The sequence below is a fragment of the Nyctereutes procyonoides genome, unplaced genomic scaffold (assembly GCF_905146905.1).
Source record: "Nyctereutes procyonoides isolate TBG_1078 unplaced genomic scaffold, NYPRO_anot_genome, whole genome shotgun sequence".
Classification (NCBI taxonomy): Eukaryota; Metazoa; Chordata; class Mammalia; order Carnivora; family Canidae; genus Nyctereutes; species Nyctereutes procyonoides.
The window spans coordinates 9,058,771-9,083,871 of NW_026575145.1; the positions used below are offsets into that span (position 1 = coordinate 9,058,771).

At 35.2% G+C, this 25,101-nt stretch overlaps 1 protein-coding gene across 1 annotated transcript in view; it reads left to right on the forward strand.

Annotated features, from left to right (window-relative positions):
• SEC23A (SEC23 homolog A, COPII coat complex component) overlaps positions 1-23,408 on the forward strand; it is a 57,716-nt gene extending 34,308 nt beyond the window's left edge. Inside the window, exons 15-20 of the mRNA XM_055309326.1 lie at positions 3,993-4,070; positions 6,325-6,486; positions 8,631-8,717; positions 10,958-11,113; positions 12,792-12,857; positions 22,012-23,408. Coding sequence (XP_055165301.1) covers positions 3,993-4,070; positions 6,325-6,486; positions 8,631-8,717; positions 10,958-11,113; positions 12,792-12,857; positions 22,012-22,101 — 639 coding nt within the window. The 3' untranslated portion in view covers positions 22,102-23,408. The remainder of the gene's footprint in view (positions 1-3,992; positions 4,071-6,324; positions 6,487-8,630; positions 8,718-10,957; positions 11,114-12,791; positions 12,858-22,011) is intronic.
• Positions 23,409-25,101: the final 1,693 nt, after the last annotated feature.

Consider the following 25,101-nt stretch of genomic DNA (forward strand, 5'->3'; position numbering starts at 1 on the left):
CACAAATTGTGTTTTCCTTTTAGCTGTACTGCTACCTACAGTGGATAAACAGTTCGTCTGGTCCAGGAAATCTCTTTTGTTTAAAACCCTTGGAACTTTCCAGCAAATCCTACCCCAGCCAGGTTTTTCCTTATTATACCAGTGAAACCAGGCACTTTAGTTGTGCTGTTTCTTGTTTTCTCTGTTTTCTTAGAGAAAGACAGAGAGAGCGTGGGAGTAGGGGAACAGAGAGAGAATCTTAAGCCGGCTCCATGCCTAGGACAGAGCCTGATGGGGGGCTAGGTCTTACAACCCTGAGATCCTGACTGAGCCAACCAGGCTCTCCTGTTGTACTGTTTTTAAAGATGATCATATTTGCCATTACCATTTTCTTACAGAGATTGTGCTTTGACCTTTAGGACCCATATATGTATCTGCCTTTATGTGTATATAATTACTGAATTAAAGACAGGACTAGATTTCTTGTGTTGATATTTTCATCAAGAAAATTGTATTATTGTTGCTTTATCTGCCCAATCTTACTCCTTCTGAATAACTCCAACCATGGATCTTTGAGACACCTCCTTTATACTTCAGTCTTTTTGTTCCCATCTGTATTAGTGTTTTGGTTAGATTGTAAATAAGGACTATTTCTCAAGATTCCAGTAATCAATGCTAGGGCACTTGATAAGTGTTCAAAAAATTTTTTAAGTAATTCAAAGATTAGAAATATATGTATGTACATATTATGCAAATTTTGTATTAACTGTGGTAAAGTTTGGCTGTATTTTCAAAAAAACAAGTTATACACATTTAACTTCTGGATATAAAAGAATGTTTTATTTTTTTAATTGATTGATTATTATTTTTTTTTAGGAGGGATGGTGGGAGGCGCAGAGGGAGAGAGAAAATCTTAAGCTCCACACCCGGTGTGGAAGCCTGATACAGGGCTCCATCTCACAACCCTGAGATCATGACCTGAGCTGATGCCTAACTGACTGAGCCACCCAGGCACCCCTGGATACAGAAGGATTTTTAACACGAAATAAAAAGCAGGAGCCATTAAATAAAAATATTCAACGATTTTATTATGGGGGCAGCCAGGTGGCTCAGTTAGTTAAGCATCTGACTCTTGATTTTGGCTCAGGTTATGATCTCAGGGTTGTGAAATCTAGTCACATGTTGGGTTCTGCACTTAGTGGGGAGTCTGCTTCAGATTCTTTACTTTTCCCTCTACCTCTGCTCTCTCTCTCTCTTTCTGTCTCTAAAATAAATCTTTAAAAACTTAGAAAGATTTTATTCCATTAAAATGTAAAAAAATCTATTTGGCAAAAGTACCATTACAAAAATTTGATGTCAACTTGTATGTATGACTTATATATGTATATTTTTCATACATATAATGGAATATGGAAATTTTTATATATATGTGCTTTTACAAATGAGTAAGATTTGGAGAAAAGTGAGTAAATGTCTTGAACAAGGTATTAGCCAAAGAAGGAATCCAAGAAGCCAGTAAACATATGAAAAAATTAACAATCTTATTTATAATCAAAGTTAGAAAATAGAGCAAGATAATTTTTATTTATCAAATGGGTAAGAATTAGAAAAACATAATAATGCTTAAGAGTTGGTTAGTATTCAGGGAAATGGACAGCTTCATAGCTTGAAGGTTTGGAGTATGAACTGTACAAGTTCTATAAACATCTATATTACCTTATATTGAGAAGGCAGTTGATGATATATATCAGAAGCTTAAAAACTGCCTTTTACCTAGAAATTCTATCTCTAAGAATTTAATCTAAGGTTATAACAGCATAAATGCTAATAATGAGGGATTAGATAGTGATATGAAAATAAATGTTCATTATACAAGCAAAATTTTTGGACATAAGTTTGAATACATCTCACTCTAAAAATTATTAGCCTTTTGGACATCCCTGGTTAGCCAAGCATAAAAGTGAACAATGTTTTCATTACCCTCATTAACCATAACATAAGATTTTCCTAATGCTTTATTTTAACAGAATTCCAGGCACAATTTAAAATGTGTATATTTAATGTAATGTGATCAATAGTTCTGAATAATGTATGACTACTGGTTTTGCTCACAGAGTCTTTTCAGTGTATTTGACATTTTAGATTTCAGGTGTATTTGCTATTCAGATCAACAATTCAGGAGAATTTTCTGCAATGATGGAAATGTATAATCTGCACTGTTATGGAAGTACTTACTACTCATACATAGCTGTTGAGCACTTGAATATGGCTAGTGCAATTGAGGAACTGGATTTCTATTTAATTTCAATTTATTTAAATTGCCACATAAAGCTAGTGGTTATCATATTGTACAATGAAGATTACTCTCTTATTTTTTTTTTTAAAGATTTTATTTATTTACTCATGAGAGACAGAGGGAGAGAGAGAGGGGCAGAGACCCAGGCAGAGGAAGAAGCAGGCTCCATGCAGGGAGCTGGATGTGGGACCTCATCCTGGGTCTCCAGGGTCACTCCCTGGACTGAAGGCGGTGCTAAACCGCCGAGCCACCCAGGCTGCCCAAGATTACTCTCTTAATCAAAGTTCGTCAGTGAAGTATTATTAGAGGGCATTAAGGACAACAATACTCTTATTTCCAAATACCAAGATCTGTTTTCTGAGGATTAGCTCTACAACAGTAGCTTTGCTATTCTTTGCATGACAGTGGTTCTGATACGATTTTTCTTAGAAGCCAAAAACGTGATCAAGCCAATTATTCCTTTTTATGTGCTCTATACAGCACAGATAATTACATAAATCATATAGTGTTAGGAAGCAAATGCAACTGCACTAAATATAGCAGTGAATCCTTTGCTATTTTTAACTTGTTTTTTGTACCCTTGACCATATGTGAGTACTGTGCCGAACATTGCCAGGATATAGACCAATTGCATAAGTACTATAAAAATTTTCTCATATTCGAGACTCTGCTCAAGAACAAGGTGAGAAAGCTAATGTTTGTTGAATGCTGTTAGTCAGTGCTAAGCACTTTCTCCTAAGTTTTATCTCAGTTACTTAGTTGCGTTTTGTCACATTATCGTGGAGGGCTTATTTCTTGTTCACCAGTGTATGTACCTCCATTTACCTTAATATCCTTCTAATTTCTGCCGTGGTGTTTATTCTTTGTTTACCAGTTTACCTGTTGGTCTCATATTTTCTTTTCCTCAGCTTTTTTTTTTTTTCTTTGCATTGTTTCTGTTGTAGAGTTTTACACCATCAGCTTGCTTTTGTAACCACTATGGTAGTTTGATAGTTGCATCTTCCAGTTAGTAGGCTGTTGTCCTTTTTAGGCAGAGTCTTAAAGGGCACATGTTGAACTCTCTGGCCATTATCTAAGAACTCTATTTGCTATCAGAGACAGTTTTAAAAAAATCCAAATATTTGAAGATGAGTTATTACTGCATTGGAGCCAATGTATTGTTTGTTTCTAAATTCAAGTGTATTTTGTTGGGTGTAATTCTTCTCGGTAAGTATATAAATAAATTCCAGTTTTATCCCATATCAAGTATCTACTTTCTAAAGAGTAATAACTTTTTAAAAAATTTTTTTTATTTATTTGAGATGGGCAGCCCCAGTGGCCCAGCGGTTTAGTGCCGCCTTCAGCCAAGGCATGATCCTGGAGACCCGGGACCGAGTCCCGCGTCAGGCTCCCTGCATGGAGCCTGCTTCTCTCTCTGCGTCTCTCTGTGTGTCTCTCATTAATAAATAAATAAAATCTTAAAAATTTTTTAAAAAATTTATTTGAGAGAGAGAGAGGGAGCACAAGTGCATGAGTGTGAAGGGGGCAGAGGGAGAGGGAGAATCCCAGGACCCTGGGATCATGAGCAGAGCTGAAGGCAGATGCTTTAACCATCTGAGCCACCCAGGCACCCCAAGAATAATAACTTTTAAAAAATAGAATATGTATAGGTAAGAGGGTTAGTAGTATGCCAGGGAATATATTACTAACACATTTTATTTTATTTTATTTTATTTAGTGTCAGAAATTTGGAGAGTATCACAAAGATGATCCAAGTTCCTTCAGATTTTCAGAAACTTTCTCCCTTTATCCACAGGTGAGTAGGTAAAAAGGTCCATGTTCTTTTCTTAGTGTTGACAATAGTATTGAGTCTCACTTTTCCTGTTATATAAGAATATAGGACCTGTTGTATTGGGTTATTTTTTTTTGTAATGTTTTAAGTTTTGGGATAGCTAAGAAATTGATACTGTGCTTGAGTAGTCATTGAAAGGTGTATAGTATTTTTATGATTGCCTTCAAAAGAATCATTTATTTCTGGTGAAAGAAATTTACATTGGAACCCTACTCTGGGGTAGAAGTAGGTGTGAGGCCGATTAGCTTTCCATTTGATATAAGGGATCTAATTACAGTAGTAGTAAAAGGAAGTAACTTGACCAACCAGCTATTTTTACAGCATGGTACCATTACCTGAGAACAATTTTATGGGGATATACCAAATAAATAGAAAAGAAGCTAATTTGATTTATCTTAGAGAACTTTTGCCCCTTGGGCAGTGGAATCTACCTGTCTTATTTTGGTCGATATTTTTAAAAGCTTAGGTTATTTATGTGATAACTAACAGAACATTTATTCAGCTGAGGTCTATATGCAGAGAACTTTAAGAGAATAAAGATGACTGGCATGGATCTCATTTTCAAGGAGCTTTCAGTCTGAAGGGTGAGAACTGAAATATACCTAACAGAACAGAAGGGGAGAAATGCTGTAAAATATACACAAAATTTAAGGGAAACTTACAGGAATCCTTCCAAGTAAGTGGTGTGATACATCTTTTTAGAAGAGGGCATTTTAGCTTAGTCTGGAAGGAGGATTATATTGAGACATGGAAATTCAAATTTTTGCCCGTGAACACTTTGCTTAAGGCTTTAACTCTCTTTTCAGGACTACTATTATTTTTTTTGAAAATCTTTCAGTGATCTGTATTGTAGAAACTTCATGTTTATACAGGGAGATGTCCCTAAATCTCTGGTTACAATTTTGGAGAACTAGGAAAGAGCAAAGTCTATTTGCCTTAAGTCAAGCAAAAACCTTTCTTAGGACTTATATTAGTAGCAGAAACTTAAAGGAAAGAGATTGAGGGCATTAGCCTTAGTATTTGACTGAATGCTGAACACTTTCCTTTCTTTCTCTTCTCTCCCAACTCTATGCCTTCTTTTTTAGGCTTTTAATAGTTAATAGATCTCCCAAGAGACTGGGGCTTTTCATCTTTCCCCCTCTATTGGAAATAACAGAGGACCCACAAAAATTTTTTTTCTTTGTGGTTTCTAAACGCTCTTATAAAAGGTAACATAGACTAAATTTGAGGAAGGTTTTTATTTCTAAAGTCTTACCCCCAAATTTACCAATTACATATTGCTGTGAATAAACAGGAATAGCTAAAGTGGTAAGGGATGAGACAGCCTCTCCATGAATTCTGATCACAGAAGAAAGAAAAGGAATGATAATGTCATTGAGTGACATGTGCTGGGAGAGACCTGTGGATGAGTCCCAGACAGGAGCATCATGTAAGCACTGGAGCCCTGAGTGCTGAGGGAAGTGTAGAAAAGTAACTGAAAGACAAATGAGAGTTCTTTGGAAAGCTGATTCTATTGATTGTATCTGAGACCCTTTGATTGTATCAAAGCACAATGTAGCTGTCCTTTGTTTAGGCCAAACTCTTCCCCTTTTTGATCTCTTTCATATTGAGGAGTGGATAGAAGGAAATTGAAAAGAGAAAGAAGTAATGAAACAAAGCCTAAAGAATGTTTCTTAGGAATGAGAAAGAACTTAAATATTGAGAAACAAGTGAGTGTATGTAAGTCCTTTTTTTTTCTTTTTTCTTTTTTTTTAAATCAATGCAGACCCTTCCCCATGCATTTTTTGGGAACTCTCATAAAATAGAAAATCTATTAATCTATTTTTACGTTCTTTTGGACTCTTTTGATGGTGGTAAGGAATAGTAATAAAAAAGATTCAGAGATAGTGGCAGAGAGATGAGGAATAAAAACAAAGAATGCTGATAATGCACCATGTAGCATCAGCATCTGAATAACTTAGTTCCAAGCAAGGAGTTTTTTGTTCCTAGTCTTGTTTTCCTTTTGAGTCATCTCTTTTACTTTCATTTTTGTAATTGTTGTTGAATTATATTTTTAAGTAACTGATAAAGACCATTAATGAGATTCTTAAGAATACAATTTAGAATGTCCTTTTAACTTGTTTTTATTATCTTAATAGTTCTAATCAAATGCTTTTATAATAGTAAACTTTTTTTGCAATAAAATAAGTAAAAGCTATCTCACATTTTTTTCTTGTAGTTTATGTTTCATTTAAGAAGATCTCCTTTCTTACAAGTTTTTAACAATAGTCCCGATGAGAGTTCTTATTATCGTCACCATTTTATGCGTCAAGATTTGACCCAGTCCTTAATCATGATTCAGCCCATTCTGTATGCATATTCTTTTAGTGGACCCCCAGAGGTAAGAGAGACAGAAGACAACAATTTGTTTTGTTGCTGTGATGTGTGTCATTAAAAAGTGAAAACAAATTTTTCTTGGAAGATGGTTACTAAATATAAGAATTTAGTTCAAGAAGTTGTTATATATTCACTTAAAAAATTTATGAGTGCTTACTATATGCCAGGTTGCACTAGAAAATCATTTAAAAAACATAAAAAGTGAGGTGGAAGAGACTTAAGATCAATTCATCTAGTTATTTGGTTGATCAAATCCTCTAGGGTTTGTGGTTATTATGTCTTTAACAGGGTCCAGATGTAATGAATCTAGAACCTGTAACTTATTCAGAGTATATTGTCTGATAATTAGGACATTCTTTTTTTTTTTTTAAATTTTTATTTATTTATGATAGTCACACACAGAGAGAGAGAGAGAGAGGCAGAGACACAGGCAGAGGGAGAAGCAGGCTCCATGCACCGGGAGCCCGACGTGGGATTCGATCCGGGCTCTCCAGGATCGTGCCCTGGGCCAAAGGCAGGCGCCAAACCGCTGCGCCACCCAGGGATCCCTAATTAGGACATTCTGTCTAAACAAAGCTTCTTGCTTAAATATAATCTCATTCTCTTATAGCCCTTTTTGAACATAGGATGCAGTTGATTATAAAGATGTATAGTTAGAAAGGTTAGAAATCTAATGTCATCCATTTAGATTTCTTAGCAAACTGTCCCACTTACTTTAACCAGTTGTCAAACAGTTTTTCTATTTTGTGCTTCAAATTGTCTGTTTGGCCACTTAAAAGTATTAGTGACTATATTTGAAAATAATATTTAAGGATGGTCAGCATAAAGAGAATATAATATCTCTTGATAAATGATCTCTCATGATGCCTTTATTCATTGTTTTGTAAAAAATAGTATATAAAACATTTTGTTACTATAATTGTTTTAGTAGTTTGTCATAGTGTCTGCTTTTCTAGAAAATATATATTGTTAATGTGATGGTCTAGCTATGTATTTTGGTCGTATAGTTTTGGTCTTTTTTTCTTTGAATCAGGAAAGAAAGTTTTAGAGATTTTTATTTCAGAGTAATACATGTAAATTGTAGGTGTCTGGAAAATGTAGATTAGTGTTTAGAAGAAGTTTGGAATCCCACAATGCCTGCTGTCTGCCTCTTTTAAATTCCAGTCTTTCAATTTCATCCATGAATCCCATTAGCTTCATTTACTTAATTTGCTTTTGGAGTCCTCTTTCCTCAATCATGACTTATTCTTCTTCTGGATCATTTTCATTAACATAGAAACCTGAGTAATATTTACATTAAAAACCAACAGACAAAACCACCCCTGACTTCACATTTTCTCTAATTAGCACCCATTTCTCTGGTCTCAGTTGTAGCTAAACTCAGAAAGTTACTTGTCTGTATGATGATCTCACCTCACATTCTCTCCTCAACCAACATTATTCAGATTCTTGTCCTTGACAGTACATTGAAACAACTCTTACGAGGCCACCAATGTCCTACATCTTGCCAGAACTCTCAGTAGCATTTACCTAATGAGGATTCTCCTTGAAAACCTTTTTTTTTTTTTTTTTAATTTCTCTTACACCTGCAGTACCTACTGGTTTTCCACCTAATCACCACTTGTTCCTTTTCAGTCTCCTTTTGCTGACTTCTCCCTTTCAGATCTCCTAAGTGTTGGCAGGTTCCAGGGCTCCATCTCTGGCTTTTGCTCTGTCCTCTCTCTCTGTAGTGTAGACATATACTGTGATGCATATACCATCTTAATGTGTGTGATACCCAAATTTATGTCATTAGCTCGGGCTTCATTATATTTCCTATTAATGTATATTAGCTCCTTACATTTCCTATTCAGAACTATTCCATCTCCAAATTTGCTCTTTCCCAAGCCTTTCCACTCTCACTAAATGGAGCCATCATCAGCCTTAGGAGTTAACACTGATTTCCTCTTGGCTCTACTTTTTCCATTGTTACCTCCATTTTTGTGATTTCTCAGAAAAAATATACTGCAAGAATTCATGATAGCAAGATGTTTTTAAGTTATAAGATATAAACTTAACATTTTAAAAATATTCTGGAAAGATTGATTTTGTAACTTTAAGTAATTTATTTTACCATCTTCTTCTTCTCTCACTGTTTTCTGCTGTTAGCCGGTTCTTCTTGATAGCAGCAGCATTCTTGCAGATCGCATTCTTCTCATGGACACGTTCTTCCAGATTTTGATCTATCATGGTGAGGTAAGATTCCATAGCATTTAAAGCTATGCATATATGTGTCATAAAGTTTTTATTCATGGAAGCTTTCCCCTCCTTACTATATAGCTAGTGCTTCCTTCAGGATAAACTTTTATTTCTATTTTTATAAAATAGGTATAAAATACAATTGTTTCTACCACAGGTTTTTAGATGGCACTTGGAGTTGATCTACCTGTGATTATTTTGTCCATTTGTCCATGTACTATTGGATAAATGCATTTTACATAAAGCATAGTGTTGTGAAAGTAAGAGCATTGATGTATACATAGGTGTACCATACTTTGGGGTTTTACCTGAGATATTGAGAAGGGAAAAGCCTTTGTTAGTAGGCAGGTTCTCTCATTGTTTCATATTAGTCATTTAAAAAGTATTCCATTTAATGTATTTAAAGTATTTAAAAAAATATTCCACATGAGCTGAAAACTTATTTAAAGCATAAGTGAGTTAAAACTTATACCTTTATTTGATTGGAATGGTACATACTTGAAAAGAGCAGAATATTTGAGTAGCTATTAAGCTTTATTTTATTTATTATTATTTATTTATTTAAAGATTTTATTTATTCATGAGAAACACGGAGACAGTGGCAGAGATATAGGCAGAGGGAGAAGCAGGCTCCTTATGGGGATCCTGATATAGGATTCGATCCCCAAACTCTGGGATCATGACCTGAGCCAAAGGCAGACGCTCAACCACTGAGCCACCCAGGTGCCCCGCCATTAAGCTTTAATACAGGTATTTAGCAGAACTCTCTCCATTCCTGCATTTATTCATTCAGTCAATAATTAAATGCTTCCTCTGTATAAGAAAGCATTATATTCTGGATGCCTTGAGAAATACTGAGTTTCTTTTTTCACAGACCCACACTCAAATTTATATTCTCGTTAGTCTAGTAACGTGCAGATTTATTTTTCAAATTGTTTTAATTGTAAATGATTTTAGATTTGCACTATAATAGTAGAGGTGTTACTCAAAATATCCTTTTAAGTAACATTATCTAGGCCTTTTAAAAGATATATTGATTATTATTTTTAATTGCTACCAATACTAATGTCCTTTAATTTTTAAGAATAATGTCTGTTCTATCCTAATGACAGTAAGGTAGTTTGCTGCTTTTTTTTGTAATTAAAAAAAATAGCTTGTTAATCTACTTAACAGAGAAATTGGAAATGCACATGACTGTTCCTCTGTTAAATACAGAATATAAAGCTATATAGAGTATATATTGACTGATGCAATTAAGTTAGAAACCAAGCCAAGTTTAAATTTTTGGATGATTTAATTACATGGCTTTTGGAGCCATTTACTTTAATAAAAGAATTGATTCAGATGCTCTTCTACACATATATTATCTTTATAATGTTACTGCTATCATTACTCAAGTTTATATGTTTATATATCTTGCCAGAATGTTACTCCATTGATAAAGATTTTATATAGTAGGCAGTTAATTTTCAAGTCTCTGGGAAATCTTCTTTTGACAAAAATCCCCCTTGTTTATCATAAACTTAAGCAGATAGCTTTCAGCTAATAATATAAATGTAGTGTTTAAAATTATTTCTGGTTTATTATTTCTTTTTACTTTTAAAGGAGAAGAAATATTCTACTTTTGCATCTATGTACACAAGAATACCAAAATCAATGTCTTGATTTATTTTATTATTTATTTATTTATTTATTTATTTATTTATTTATTTATTTATTAAATTTTTATTTGTTTATTTTTATTTATGAGAGAGAGAGAGAGAGAGAGAGAGAGAGGCAGAGACACAGGCAGAGGGAGAAGCAGGCTCCATGCACCGGGAGCCCGACGTGGGATTCGATCCCGGGTCTCCAGGATCACGCCCTGGACCAAAGGCAGGCGCCAAACTGCTGCGCCACCCAGGGATCCCTATTTTTATTTTTTTAAAAGATTTTATTTATTTATTCATGAGAGACATAGAGAGAGAGGCATAGACAGGAGAAACAGGTTCCAGCAAGGAGCCCAATGTGGGCCTCATCCTGGGACTCTGGGATCATGCCCTGAGCCAAAGGCAGATCCTCAACTGCTGAGCCACCCAGGCATCCCAAATGTCTTGATTTAAAAGCTGATAAATGAAATAATAATTCATAATTTTCTTATTTTCTGAGGATCAATTCTTTTGAAAAAAAAAAAAAGTCTTAAAGTATTTGGAAAGGCAAGAAATTGAAAGTAATAATTCCTTTCATTGTTTTAAAATTAGACCATCGCACAGTGGCGCAAGTCAGGATACCAGGACATGCCAGAATATGAAAATTTCCGCCATCTTCTACAAGCCCCAGTGGATGATGCACAAGAGATTCTTCATTCCAGATTTCCAATGCCAAGGTACATTGACACTGAACATGGAGGTAGCCAGGTAAGTACAGTTAATTTGTTTGTTGTTAGTCTTGTAATGAGTTGTTCTCACTTGCTTCTGACTTTAATATGAAAAGACTACTTCATAAGGCAAGTAAAAGAGAAAGGAGATAGGTAGAAAGAAAGTTTACAAGGGAAAATATGCTCGTTTTTGCCTTAGCACTGAGAGCAAAGCAGTGATTATGGGCCAGTTGCCTAAAGCTAGCAGTTTCTCCCACCTTCTGCCACCAGCCCAGATTTAGTAACAGAGCCAGAATGATGTTATGGTGGTATTTCAGCTTTAGTTGAGCAAGAAGAACAATTTGGAAAATAATTTAGTGTACCTTTTTTGGCATAATTGTATTAAATCTGCTTATTTAATGAAAAAATCAATGAATATGAAGTTTGTGGTAACATAATTTTTTCTGTTTTCCTCATTCTGTCAGTTCAGTTTTTAGAAAATGTCATGTATTACAAAGCATTGTATTACAAAAGGCTTTGTGGTTTTTAGAATTACAAGGATTAACTACGTTACAAATACACATGGCCCTTCAGGACCTTTCAGAAAGCTGGTTAAGATCCTTACATATACTCTTAAAATACTTCTTACTTCTCCCTTGTAATTTTGTTAGAGTTATAATAAATTAACAATAGGTTATTATAAGTTTGTTTTACTTGCTAAAGGCAGGGACCTTGCTTCATTCATTATTATATCTCTAGTGCCTAGCACAGTGTTATAAATTATGTGATAAATATCAGCAACTGTTACTCAGAAATGATAGCAGTTATTTTTTGGGTTTTATTATATTTGTAATAAGAGCTACCATGTATGGAGAATTTGTAAAGCTGATAGTACTTTACACACCTTATCTCATTTGATCCTCAAAACAGTCATATTGTTACCTCCATTTTACAGATAATAAGAGTGAAACTTAGGTTATTGTGGCCAAGGAAGCACAGTAGGGGAGAAACTGAGATTCAAATCTGGGTGTTCTGACTCTAGAGCCAGTGCTCTTGTATTAAAATGCTTACTCATAGAGTAGAAAAAGATTTTGTGTGGTACTAAATTTCAAAAGATTGACTGCCTATATGACATGATAATTTATGCCTAGTTTTCTCATTGATGTGTTGTCATTTCTGCTATTTTCCTTTTATTCTGGTTTTTCTGTTGATTAGGTTTAGTGGATAGATGATTAAAGTGTTGAGTAAATTGTCTTATGGAAAAACCTAGTTTAAGAAAGTTTGAGAGTCACCGTTTATTTATTTATTTATTTATTTATCTATCTATCTATCTATCTATCTATCTATTTATTTGAGAGTCATTGTTTAAAGTAAAAGAATATATAGGTCACTTTTTGGTACTTCAAATCTCTGATGTTTCAGACCAAGTGTTTAGTAAATTTCACACAACTCTTATACTTGTTGCACACATAAATTTTATATGCTGAATTTTGGACTCAGCAGTTTATTATTTGTTATGAGTGTTTAGCTTGGAGAGAAGAGGGTACATTTATTTGTAACATGTTGTGGCCCACATATTTCCAAAATTAGTTTATTTTTTAAAAGTTGCTTTTTAATAAAATTAGTTTTATTAAAACATATTAAATAAAGTTGAGTTTAGGTTACATATTGTGTTTGTTCAGCTCATATTGACTAAATCTGTTTTTAATGGATAATGTTATTTCTTCTTCCCTTGTAAGGCTCGTTTCCTGCTTTCAAAAGTCAACCCTTCCCAGACTCATAATAATATGTATGCCTGGGGACAGGTAAGTGTAAATAGTGGAACTTGGAATTATTTCTTTAGTGTATTTATAGTTTGTTATTTTAGTGAGAACTACATTTTTTCCTGTGTATTTGCTAGTGATTTCTGTTGTAAAATTAATGAAAAAATGAGTAGAAAATAGAATTAGCATTTGGTGGCACCATAGAAAATAAAAAGTGATCGTATCAAATAGGTAGAATTCCTTCATATTCCAAGGTTAATACTACACCCTTGAGACAAAAAAGCAATATAGTGTATAATATAAGATAGGAAGTGATGATTTAAGCTTAATGCTAGGACATGAACTACAAAAGGCCACACATAATAAGTTGAAAGAGATCAGGGATTGTAGTTGAACAAGATAGGCAGGAGCCTGGAAATCATTGTTAATATATTTTGATTTGTAAGAAGTCCTACCTATTGGTACAACATTTATCAAGTATCCAATGTATATAGGACTTTGTATTGGCACTTTAGGATACATGGTGATCATCCTTGCTTTTTTTTTTTTTTAATGTTTCAAGTTTTCATTTAAATTCTAGTTTGTTAACATACAGTATAATATTATTTTCAGGAATAGAATTTAGTGATTCATCACTTTGATCATCCCTGCTTTTAAAGAGCTCATAATCTAGTACTGGAGATAAAATACATATCTAATTAAAATATAAGTCAGTATGAGATATGTTCTTTTAGAAAAATATAAAATATTATAGGGGTTAGAAGAGGAAGGGGGGAAACAGCACATCATAGCAGTAGGAGACTGTGTGAACAGAAAAGAGCTCACAAAAGGGAACATTTCCTTTTAGAATGGTCACAGTTTTTAAGAAGTAGAAATTATATGCGGAAAGGACTTCCAAGTAGAGGACAGTATGGACTAAATAAGGTACAGAGCACACATAGGATGAATAGAACAATAAATTGGAAGTTTATTGTGTAACTAAATTGTGGAGGATCTTAAATGCCAGGTTGAGTTCTGAGGAGCTGAGTCTTTATTTACTAAGTAATAAAATGTTACTGACGGTTTTTGAACAGGGTAAATTTGGGTCTTAGAAAGTAAAGTTGAATCTTAAAATTGAGAACATTCTGCAGGTTGAAACTATGTTTTGAAGTAATCCAAGTGAGGGAGAATGAAGGCAAGATGGTGAAAAGGAATAGATTTTAGTGATATTTTAAAAGTGGAACCAATGAGATTTGATTAGAAGTTCCAGAAAAGTAAAAGTTATTCTAGGGCAAGACAGCTAAATGCAAAATCTGAATTCTGATTGAACTCTGGATTTTACAGAGGAAAGAAGTATAAAGAACATAATTGGGATATTTGCGAAATTTGAATATGTACTATTTATCAGCTACTAGTATAATATTACTAAATTTCTTGATGGTGATACTACTGTTGTGGTTATATAGGATATTGTCCGTGACCCTGGGAGATACGTCCTAAAGCATTTGGGGGTAAAACATCATGATATCTTCAATTTACAGAAGTGATTCACAAAAGAAAGAAAAGGAAAAAAGGAAACATAAAGAAACAAAGCAAATGTGGCAAAATGTTAATGAATTTACGTATAGAGTATGTGGGTGTTCATTGTACTTTTTTCTCAACTTTTCTATAGGTTTGAGTTTTTAAAAAATAAATAGCTGAGGGAAAACAAGGTAAGGAGGGTTTTCAGCTAGTATAACTAGGAGAACATGTACCAGCAAGTGGGAGGCAGAGAGAAAACGTTTGATTTTAGGCACACTGAATTTGAGATAACATCTAGATGGCCAGATAAAACATCTAGCAGGCTTTTAGAAATTTGGGTTGATGATCAGGGCAATGATGTGAAAGTTGATCATGGACAAGTGATACTTAAAGTCATCACAGTGGATACTTGTCCAAGGAGAGAGTAGAGAAGCAAAAGAAGGATGAGATAAACTCTTGAGGAAGTACAATTGGTAGGAGTAGTTTACAAATAGAGAGGTGAGAGGAAAATGAAAAGAATATTGTACCATGTTATAATAGGTGAGGGAGGGCTTTATAGAAAGAAGGAAGGGGGTTCTGAGCATCTCAAAATAAGAGATGCTGTAGGCATTTGAAGGGAGGTAAAGACTACAAAAAGGTGGAATTTGAAGACTAGGAGGTAGGTCATTTGTGGCCTTGGTAAGCAGTTTTAAATATTGATTGAATACAAGATAGATTGTAAGGAGTTAGTACTAGGGTGGTAAAGAAGTGGAGATTGTTAAGTGTAAATGGTTTTTCTGCAAATTTAATCTGAGTTTGAATAGTAGGATAAAAGGATGATACTTATTAGGGTAAGGGCATAGAACTTATTTGTAGATCAGCTGTAAGAGGCTGAAAAAAGCTTATAGATGTTTAAGATCCTCAAAAGCAGAAAGTGTGATCACAAGCACTATATGCAGCTGATGCATTGCTAAGGAGGCAGGACATTTCCTTCTGCAAAAGCAAATTGGTAGGAGGATAATGAGAGAGAAAGATGTTGAGGACAGAACGCTCATATTGGAACGCTCATTTTATTTACTAACAATTTCTAGAGCTTGCTTCCATTATGTTTTGTAACCATTCTTTGTAGTTCAGGCATTGCATCAAAGATGACAGATTTTGGGGGTGATATTAGCACTGGAAATAAGAAAGATGGACACATTAAAGGGAGTACAGTAATTTCTATGTGAGGTCCAGGCTGGGTGGAGGAAGTAGTATTCGGATTAAGGCTTCTTCTCTTTAAATGTAGAGGTACCTCAAAAATTTTCCCTGATTTCCCGGCATACACTGTTTTTTTTTTTTTTTTTTTTTTGCATACACCCATAAGGCTTCAGCTTTCATCTGAGGCTAACTGGCAAATCTCTACCGTTAGTTTGACTTCACATTGAGCTATAGACTGGAATTTCCGTAACTGCCTGTTATATATACGTCACTGGAGGAGCTTCCTGTAGACATTGCATAAGCAACATGTCCCAACTTGAAATTACGTCTTTTTTACCATCTTGTTCTGTTTGACTCTCCTATTTTTACAGAGGACCCCACCATTTTCTCAGTTCCCAAGGCTTGCAACTTTAGTTATTTGCATTTTATTTTTTCCCTTCTGCCCTTAATTATTCATAAATGGTTTGATCACTTTCCCCTATCCATTCCCTCCTTTCCACGTCACTAACTGAGGTCAAGCCCTTGTTACTATTCATATAGAGTGTCAGTGCTTCAGACCTTTTTCTTCCATTTTGACAGTGGCCAGAGTGGTCTCCCTGAAGCAGTTTTAAGTTAAGAGCACTGCTAGAAATCTTTAATCTTTGGGGTACCTGGGTGGCTCAGTCAGTTAAGGGACTCTTGGTTTCGGCTCAGGTCATGAGATCAAGCCCTGCGTTGGGCTCTGTGCAAAGTCTGCTGGAGATTTGCTCTCTTCCTCTGTCCCTCCCCTAGCCCACATGCTCTCTCTCTCAAATAAATAAGTTTTTAAAAAAATCTTTAATAATGCCTTATAGAATTACAAATAAACTCTTTATATTGCTTTTGAGGGTCCTTTATTGCATAATCCAAAGTTTTCCCACTTTCAGCTACTGTTTTGTCTTTTGAGCCAACTGGATTTCTTATTCTACTTTGACTACATTAAGCATGTTACCATCTTTGTAACTTGTCCCTATCACCACTTGTACACATGAAGCCATCCCTCAAGGCTGAGTTCGAAGTTTATGGACTCCATGAAAATTTTTCTGTGATTGCATGACTTGTTTAATATAATGTTTTTCCCCTTTCATTCCTTTTTTTCATCCATTTCTGATGGCTCTTATCTCTCGTGTTAGGTTATAAATTACTTGAGAATAATAACTATGTTATTTTAATTTTTGACTGTCCACAGTACCTTAAACATAGCATGTATTGAGTATAATAGATTTGGGCAGAAGAACAGAGATTAGAGTATAAGAGCTTTGTGGAGGTATTTAGGAGTTAGAGACTTTATGATATAGATAAATAAATTGAATCCATGGTCTAAAAGTTCTGAAAGGTAAGATTTTTTTAGAGCAAGGAAAGGAGCTTACTGTTGGAAAGTGTGGAAGGGGTATATAGCACATGAAAGAAAAAAATTTATTCCTGTATAATGCATATACATATGATTATCAATATCACCCTCACCATTTCACTTGCTGTGGAACAAAAAGCTAAGTATACTACTATGACGTGGAAGTTTGGAATACAGAATGTACCATAAATCAGCCTTTCCATTATGCTTGAGTCATCTGAGTATTGGATCTAGTCTGGATCTCACAACTTAAGAGAAACTTACTTAAGAAAATTGCAAGAGGATAAGAAAGTAGTACCAATTAATAAAGTTCATGGAAATGGTCATTATGGAAGGAGAGGTTAATGGATACCTTTAAAATAGTATTTGTCAGGGGTCCCCTAGCAAATGCCCTTAGGGGCAGGTAAGTAACAAATGAATGAAGCTCTTACAAGAAAATCTGATACTCTCTGAGTGAAGGGGCAATACCTGCGGGCAAGGGGCTCTGGTGGACTAGAGTTTGTGGGAAGAATACAGAAGTCCTTTTCTAAAGAGGATAGCTGTTCTTCCCTTCTAGCTGATTGTTGCCATTTATATAATTTATTTAACAAAATGTTGTGAGCCTACATTAATGCAGACGAAATAAAATAAATCTTCGTGGCTGAATTTCCACATTAAAAAGTATGGTTGGGGGTCCCTGGGTGGCTCAGCAGTTTAGCCCCCTGCCTTCAGCCCTGGGCATGATCCTGGAGTCCCGGGATCGAGTCCCACATCAAGTTCCCTGCATGGAGCCTGCTTCTCCCTCTGCCTATGTCTCTGCTTGTGTTCGCTCTCTCTCTCTCTCTCTCTGTGTGTGTGTCTCATGAATAAATAAAAACCTTAAAAAAAAGTATGGTTTAGTTCATGGAAATAATAACTTGCTTCTTGCTTTTCTGGATTTAAATTACAATATGGGGCACCTGGTTGGCTCAGTCAGTAGAGCATGAGACTCTTGATCTCAGGGTTGTGAATTCAAGCCCCACACTGTGCATGGAATCTACTTAAAAAATAATAAATTACAACATGGAGATGTAGTTGGTAGTAGGCTTCTAAAGAACGTGTTGAGCTGTTAAGCATGGAGAGGCATCATTCTGGGCTGGTAGTTGAAAACTGTTACTTATCTTTGACTTTGTTAACAAAGTTTAACAGTATGTACTTGATATGCACAGTAAGACTCAGTAAATATTAGTTATTAGTCTTCCTTGTTCTCAGTGGGGAAATAATGTCTCGTTAATGATTTATTTATTTATTTATAAAAGATTTTATTTATTTGAGAGAGAGTGTATAAGCTGGCAGAGGGGCAGGGGGGAGAAGGAGAAACAGACTACTCACTGAGCAGGGTGCCCACTACAGTGCTTGATCCTACGACCCTGGGATGATGACCTGAGCTGAAGGCAGATGCTTAACTGGCTGAGCTACCCAGGTTCCCCTATTTTATTTTATTTTTAAAGATTTATTGGGCAGCCCGGTGGCGCAGCGGTTTGGCTCCGCCTGCAGCCCGGGGTGTGATCCTGGAGACCTGGGATCGAGTCCCACATCGGGCTCCCTGCGTGGAGTCTGCTTCTCCCTCTGCCTGTGTCTCTGCCTCTCTCTCTGTGTCTATGGATAAATAAATAAAATCTTAAAAAAAAAAGATTTATTTATTTATTTGAGAGAGAGAGAGAAAGAGCATGCCTGTTCCTGAGCAGGGGGAGGGGTAGAAGGAAAGTGAATCTCAAGCAGAATCCCCACTGAGTGTGGAGCCTGATACAGGGCTTGATTCCATGACCACTGAGGTCACAACCTGAGCTGAAATCAAAAGTCAGATGCCTAACTGAGCCACCCAGGTGCCCCAAAGATACTTTAAATAGGAAAGAAAATCTGTTTTAAACTTTGAAGTTTAGGGATGTCTGGGTGGCTCAGGGGTTGAGCATCTGCTTTTGACTCAGGGTGTGATCCTGGGGTCCTGAGATCGAGTCCTACATCAGGCTTCCCACAGGAAGCCTGCTTTTCCCTCTGGCTATGTCTCTCTGTCTTTGTCTTTGTGTCTCTCATGAATAGATAAAATCTTATAAATAAATAAACTTTGAAGTTTATTATGACCTGGAAGTAGAGGCATAAACGAGAGCCCTAAGGTCTTTCTTGACCTATGCTTTTTTGTAAGAAAAATTGTTAATATTTTTATAGATAATAATCATAATAATAACTAATAAGCTGAATCTATACTGTTTTAGTTCCTGTGCTAAGCTTCTTATGCACTCATACTTAATTATTAAAACATTCTTATGAGGTGCTTACTATTAACTCTATTTTGCAGAAGAGGAAATTAGGCTTAAATAGCTTAAGTAACCTATCTAAGATCACATAGCTAACTTGTGTTAGGGTCTGGATTTGACCCTGTGCTACTCTGACTGGAGAATCCAAATGTTTAATCATTAAGCTAAATCTATGATTGCAGTTTAGAGAGTTAACTTGGTAGCCAAGTATTTTACTAAAAATTATACAATCTTACAATTTAGTTTTCTTTTTGTCAGAAATCAAGTACCAGTGATAAGTTTTATCCATAGATGGCCTGAAGAGGGCACCACTGCAACACTGCTTCCCCACTGCTGTAGTTTCATACATTAAGTAATAGCTTGGATCTTTCTGCCTAATCCTGGATATATTTTAAGGAGAAAACAGGCACAGTTGAAAAATTAAGGTCAATCAGCTGCAAATTTTTGATGTTTGCATTGAGCATTAGTATTTATAATTTCAAATAAAATCTTTACATATATAAATTAGAAAATTGATGTATATTTTTGTCTTGACCGGGAGAAATACATCTGGGATTGGGTGAATTGAAGTGGAAAATGTGTAAGTCAGGAATATTTACAGAAAACAAAAAAAGCAAGAGCTACCAGATTATTATTAGTCTAAGTCATAGTTTTGAGACCTTTGCTTCTCTGTTAACTGAATGTAAAATAAGGAAAAATATTTTTGGTGTTATAAGAGTAGATTTTTCAAAAGAGTTAATAATAGCTCAGACATGTTGTATTCCTGCTGTGTGTGTCAGGTATTGTTCTGTTTCTTTACACAGTTGAACTCATTTAATCATTATAACAACCATATGAAATAGGTCCTTTTGTTACCTTTATTTTACAGATGAGGAAACTAAGACACAGAGAGGTTAAGTAATTTATCTTCCTCAAAGTCATGCAGGCAAGTGGCTGAGGAGGAATCGAGCCCATGCTGTCTGGCTCCAGACTCCAAACTCTTATTCTCAGTGCTATTGTCTCCATTATCAAGTTTTTATGATTAATGTATGAAAACACATAGTAAAATTGATTGTCCTTTATTCAGGAGAGGTCATGGCATGTCTGTGGCTATGCCAGACTGGAATTTGCAAGAGCTAAAAATGCCCATCTCCTATTTGTTATTCACTTGCTGATCTCTGAAAATTACTTGGTTTAGATTTTTTATATTTACTTATAAATGAGAACTTGAGTATCAGGTGAAAAATGTAAAAATCCAGATATAAAATCTTTCAGAAAACCTTTTTCTTGCTACAATAGAATTTCACTGTTAGTGGTTTGGATTACCAAAGTCATTCTGTCAACACAGTTTTTATTAAAATTGAAGTTAGGGATTTTCCTTAACTCTTGATAATTACTTAGGACCCACAGAGATCAATTAAAGTGACTTGAATGAAAATGATAAGCATGGTTTATTTTAAAAATATTGTAGGGACACCTGGGTGGCTCAGTGATTGAGTGTTTGCCTTTGGCTCAGGTTGTGAACCTGGGGTCCTGGGATCCAGTCCCATATCAGGCTCTCTGCGGGTAGCCTGCTTCTCCCTCTGCCTATGTCTCTGCCTTTCTCTCTGTGTTTCTCATGAGTAAATAAATAAATAAAATCTTTAAAAAAATTGTAAATATACCTCCTTCCAGTTGGCATGTCTGTTAAAATATGTACAATTTCTTTCATTCCCCCCCCCCCCAGATTTTATGTGTTTATTTGAGAGAGAGGAGAACACAAGCAGTAGGAGGTGCGTTGGGGGAGAGGGGGAGAAAGAATCTCTAAAGCAGATTTCTCACTGAACACGGAGCCCAACATGGGGCTTAATGCCAGGACCCCAAGACCATGACCTGAGTAGAAACCAGGAGTCAAATGCTCAATCCAGGTGCCCCAAAATATGTGCAATTTCAATTTTATTTAGTAGACAGGCAGCAGTAATCTTACCAAGGCAGATTTATTCCTTAGTAGTGATAAAGCACCAATACATAAAAGACAAATGAACACTTTACTACTGTAGAGATTAAGTTCGGTATGTAGTTGTCCGGATTCTGCAGTGCAAATCTGATGCCGACCACTTGGGGGCAGACTCGGCAAGTTAAATGACGTAGTTCACAGCAGGCCTGCCCCCAACTTCGGTGCCAGCTGCTAGTGGGATTCCTGTACTTCCAATCTGTAGAGGTGAGAGGGTGGGGGGAGTTGGTGGTGGTGGTGCCTCCCCCTCTCAGGTTTGATTACTCTAGAAGAACACATAGAACTCAGAAAAGCACTATATTTATGATTACAGTTTTATTATAAAGAATACAAATAAGGACCAGCGAAGAGACCCCCTCAGAGTGAGGTTTGAGAGGGTTCCAGATACAGAGCTTCTGTGCTCTTTCCCCATAGAATCAGGATGTGTTACCTCCTAGCATATTGATAAATTTTTTAGACAGGAAGCTCTACTGAGCTTTGGTATCAAGATCTGTTTCTTTACTACCAGGCCTGATTTATTGAATCTCCAGCACCCTTTTTTCCCTCCCTTTTCCTCACTTCCCTTCTCTAGAGGTCAGGTTGTCTGAAATACCCAGCCCTCTAATCACATGTTGATCTTTCTGATGACTGGCCCCCATCCTGAGTCATCTCATCTCAGTTGAGCTCATGAATTCAGTTGTAAGTGGAGCGGCTTATGAATAACAAAGACACTACTATTAGGAAATTCCAAAGGTATAGAGTCTCCCTCTGAGGAACCAGGGACCAGGCCAGTCAGATTCTTTATTCTACAACAGGAAGATCGGTGTTATTCTGCTTACAATGATTCCTTGTCTGTTTTAAACATTTGCTTATACATTTTAAGGTATTACTCTGTTTTAATCATAGCAAACATCTTTCTTCTAGGAGTCTGGAGCACCTATTCTCACAGATGATGTTAGTTTACAAGTGTTTATGGATCACTTGAAGAAACTTGCTGTGTCAAGTGCTGCTTGAAGAGCTGAACATATTAAGGACACTTAAGAGGAAATAATATTTCAATTTCATTTTTTTTCATTTTATCTGTGGAAACCAACAGAGGTATCTCTCTAGGCTTTGTATTAGTATGGTTTGAGATAACATGAGGAAAAATGTTCACATTTGTAGATTAAGCTGGAATATGAGAGCAATAAGAACAAATTTATTTTGCTTCCCACAGTATTATGACTGGTTTTAGAAACCTGAGGTCTTTATAATTTAATTATGTTAAAGAGTAAAAAATAGAGTTGGCCTTGTACTACAGAGATATAACTCATTTGTATATTGTAGAAAAATCCAAAGTGGCACTGAATATGTCCTTGCTGACTTTTTGAAAACTTGATTTTAACCAGAAAGTAAACAAAATCATCAACAGTAATGATAAATGTGAACATTTTTGCCTGTTCATTAAAATATATCTGTGATTTTCAAGCACTTATGCATATACTTTTTCTGTACTTATTCTGTTAAGGAAGATTTATTTTTATGATGATTTGTTTAGGAATTAGTTGGCTTTATATAAGGTAATTTTCACAAAGATAACTTAATGGTTTTGGTCATTTGGAAAAATAGTTTAGAGATGAAAAGTTTTTGGGGCAACAGTTCCACAACTGACAAAAAAATGTGAAATTCCCATAAAGTACCCAACTTACATGATTAAACAGGATAATTTTTTTTTTTTTTAAAAGAGTGATAGAAAATAAGCCATTTTGTTATAGTGCATTTTAGGAAGTCTGCAGTAAAGTAACTGTCATCACTACTAAACCAAAATTGGTTTTTACTGCATGGTTATGTTGTTTCCCCTTGTTTTTCAGAGGTAAATTTTACTTTATGTCCTTCAGTATTTTAACACTATTTTGGGAGTTTACATATTGCTTTTTATTTTTGCTTCCATTTTATGAAATGTATTAAGTTCTTATTCAAACAGTATTATGTAATATTTTGTTGAATGATATCATGTGGTGATGCTCAGTTTTATTTTGATTTATTCATTAGTATCATTCACTTTTACCTTTTAAAGTTTACTTGTAGCAAATGTTTACATTGCTAAAGCCAGATGTTTGACAATGAAATTTATATCGAGTACTGCAAATAAAAGGTGGTGCTATGATAAATGCTTAGAAGGACAGTTTGATGATTGTACTTGCATGAACACAATCATATGATAAAACAAACTTAAAAAAATTGTTTATATGTTATATTCAATTAAATAAATTGCTCTGTTCCATTTTATTTGAATTGAACTGTGCTAGGCCTAAATACCAATAAAATATACTTTTTCTGTGTTTTCCTGCTTGTTTCGAAGTCTGATAAAGCCTGAGAAGCCTCATATAAAATTTGAGCAATTATAAAATCTGCTATGAGTAGATTAAAAAGTGTTCATTTTTTTTTAAATGGCAGCTTTATTGGATATAATTCACTTACCACACAGTTCACCCATTTAAAGTGTACAGCTCAGTGGTTTTTAGAATATTCAGAATTGTGTAATCATCACCACAATCAATTTTAGAGCACTTACATCCTCCCCAAAGTAGTCGTTTTTGCCATAAGGAAATTGAGTTTTGGATTAACATATTTTGAATTGAGTTAAGCCCCTGTGATGATACATATTTAATTTGCATGGGCCCTTAACTTACACTCTTTAAGAGTGCATTGTTGTTCTTGAGTGGTAAGTCAGTACTTACCCCCAACTGTCCTTTACTTTTCTAAATCAATTACAGCTGAAGGTGCTAAAGTAAGGCATACGGAGGAACAAATATATCATCATACTTTTTTAACTTACCATTTGAAAGAAAGCACCTGGGATCTGTTTGTGTCTAATTTAGCTGTAACTCAATTGCTAGATATTTAAATAGATTGTTGAAGAAAGAAATGTTTAACCCTTTTAATAAAATTCAGAGCAGATAGTGTATCTGCTAAATTGTTAGCAGCATTGAGAAGCTTTGATATGTCCAGAACTATTTGAAATTTACTGTTGAATCTACTGCCCCTTGTGGCTTTATCTCTAAAAACAGCTTTAGACCTCATCTGTGTCTGTGCATTTTTATTTTGTTGTAAGAAGATACATTTATTCTTTTATGGGCTGATTCGAAAAGTGAACTGACATTTTCTCCATCCAGTTCCCCACTTGATAAACTTACCTCTATATTCCCTAGCCCGTGGCCTGCATGTGATGAATGTGCTTGTTGTCCAGTCCAGGCCAGAAACCAGTGAAGCAGCATTTTTCGATCTTACTCTCCACAACATCTTTAGTAACCATTTCTACCAGTTCTGCCTCTCTAATATCTCCCTAGTCTCTTTACTGTTTTCCATTTTACTGTTCTTCTGCCTTCATCATGTCTCATGTGGTTGGTGCAGCTGCCTCCTAACCTGTCTTTCCCCAGTCTCCTCCATTCTTCTCTTGAATTCACTGAAATACAAATCTGATTATGTCATTCTCTTTGCCCTCATAATATAATCCAAACACTTTGACCTGGTAACATTGGATATTGAACAACAATCAGATCTTAGATCTCCTTTGAAAAATAGCACAAAGAACACAGTTGGAAAGGTGTACTATTGGAGAGAGGTCCCTAGTTCTACCTAAGCATCAGTCTTAGGTGTGTTATTTGGGACATATAGTGACAAAGCAGATGCATTCTTCACTGGCTGTTACAAAGTAAGTGGCTTACTGCATTTGGTTTTATTTCAAATGAAAATAATCAGTTATTTTTCAAACACTACCAACAAATTAGGATTATTTGCTTTCTAATGCCTATAATTTACATTTTTTTCATTTTCCATTTTTCCAATATCCATGCATGCATACTTTTTGTGCTTTTATGTATTTGATTTATATTCATCTTGAGCATTTTGTCAAGTAATTCAGATGTTTCTCTTGTTTGCTTTTTAATAGTTTACCTTATGAAATTAAAACATTTTCCTTATGTTCATTTTTCCTTTCTTTAATAGAGAAACGGGTGCCTGGATGGCTCAGTC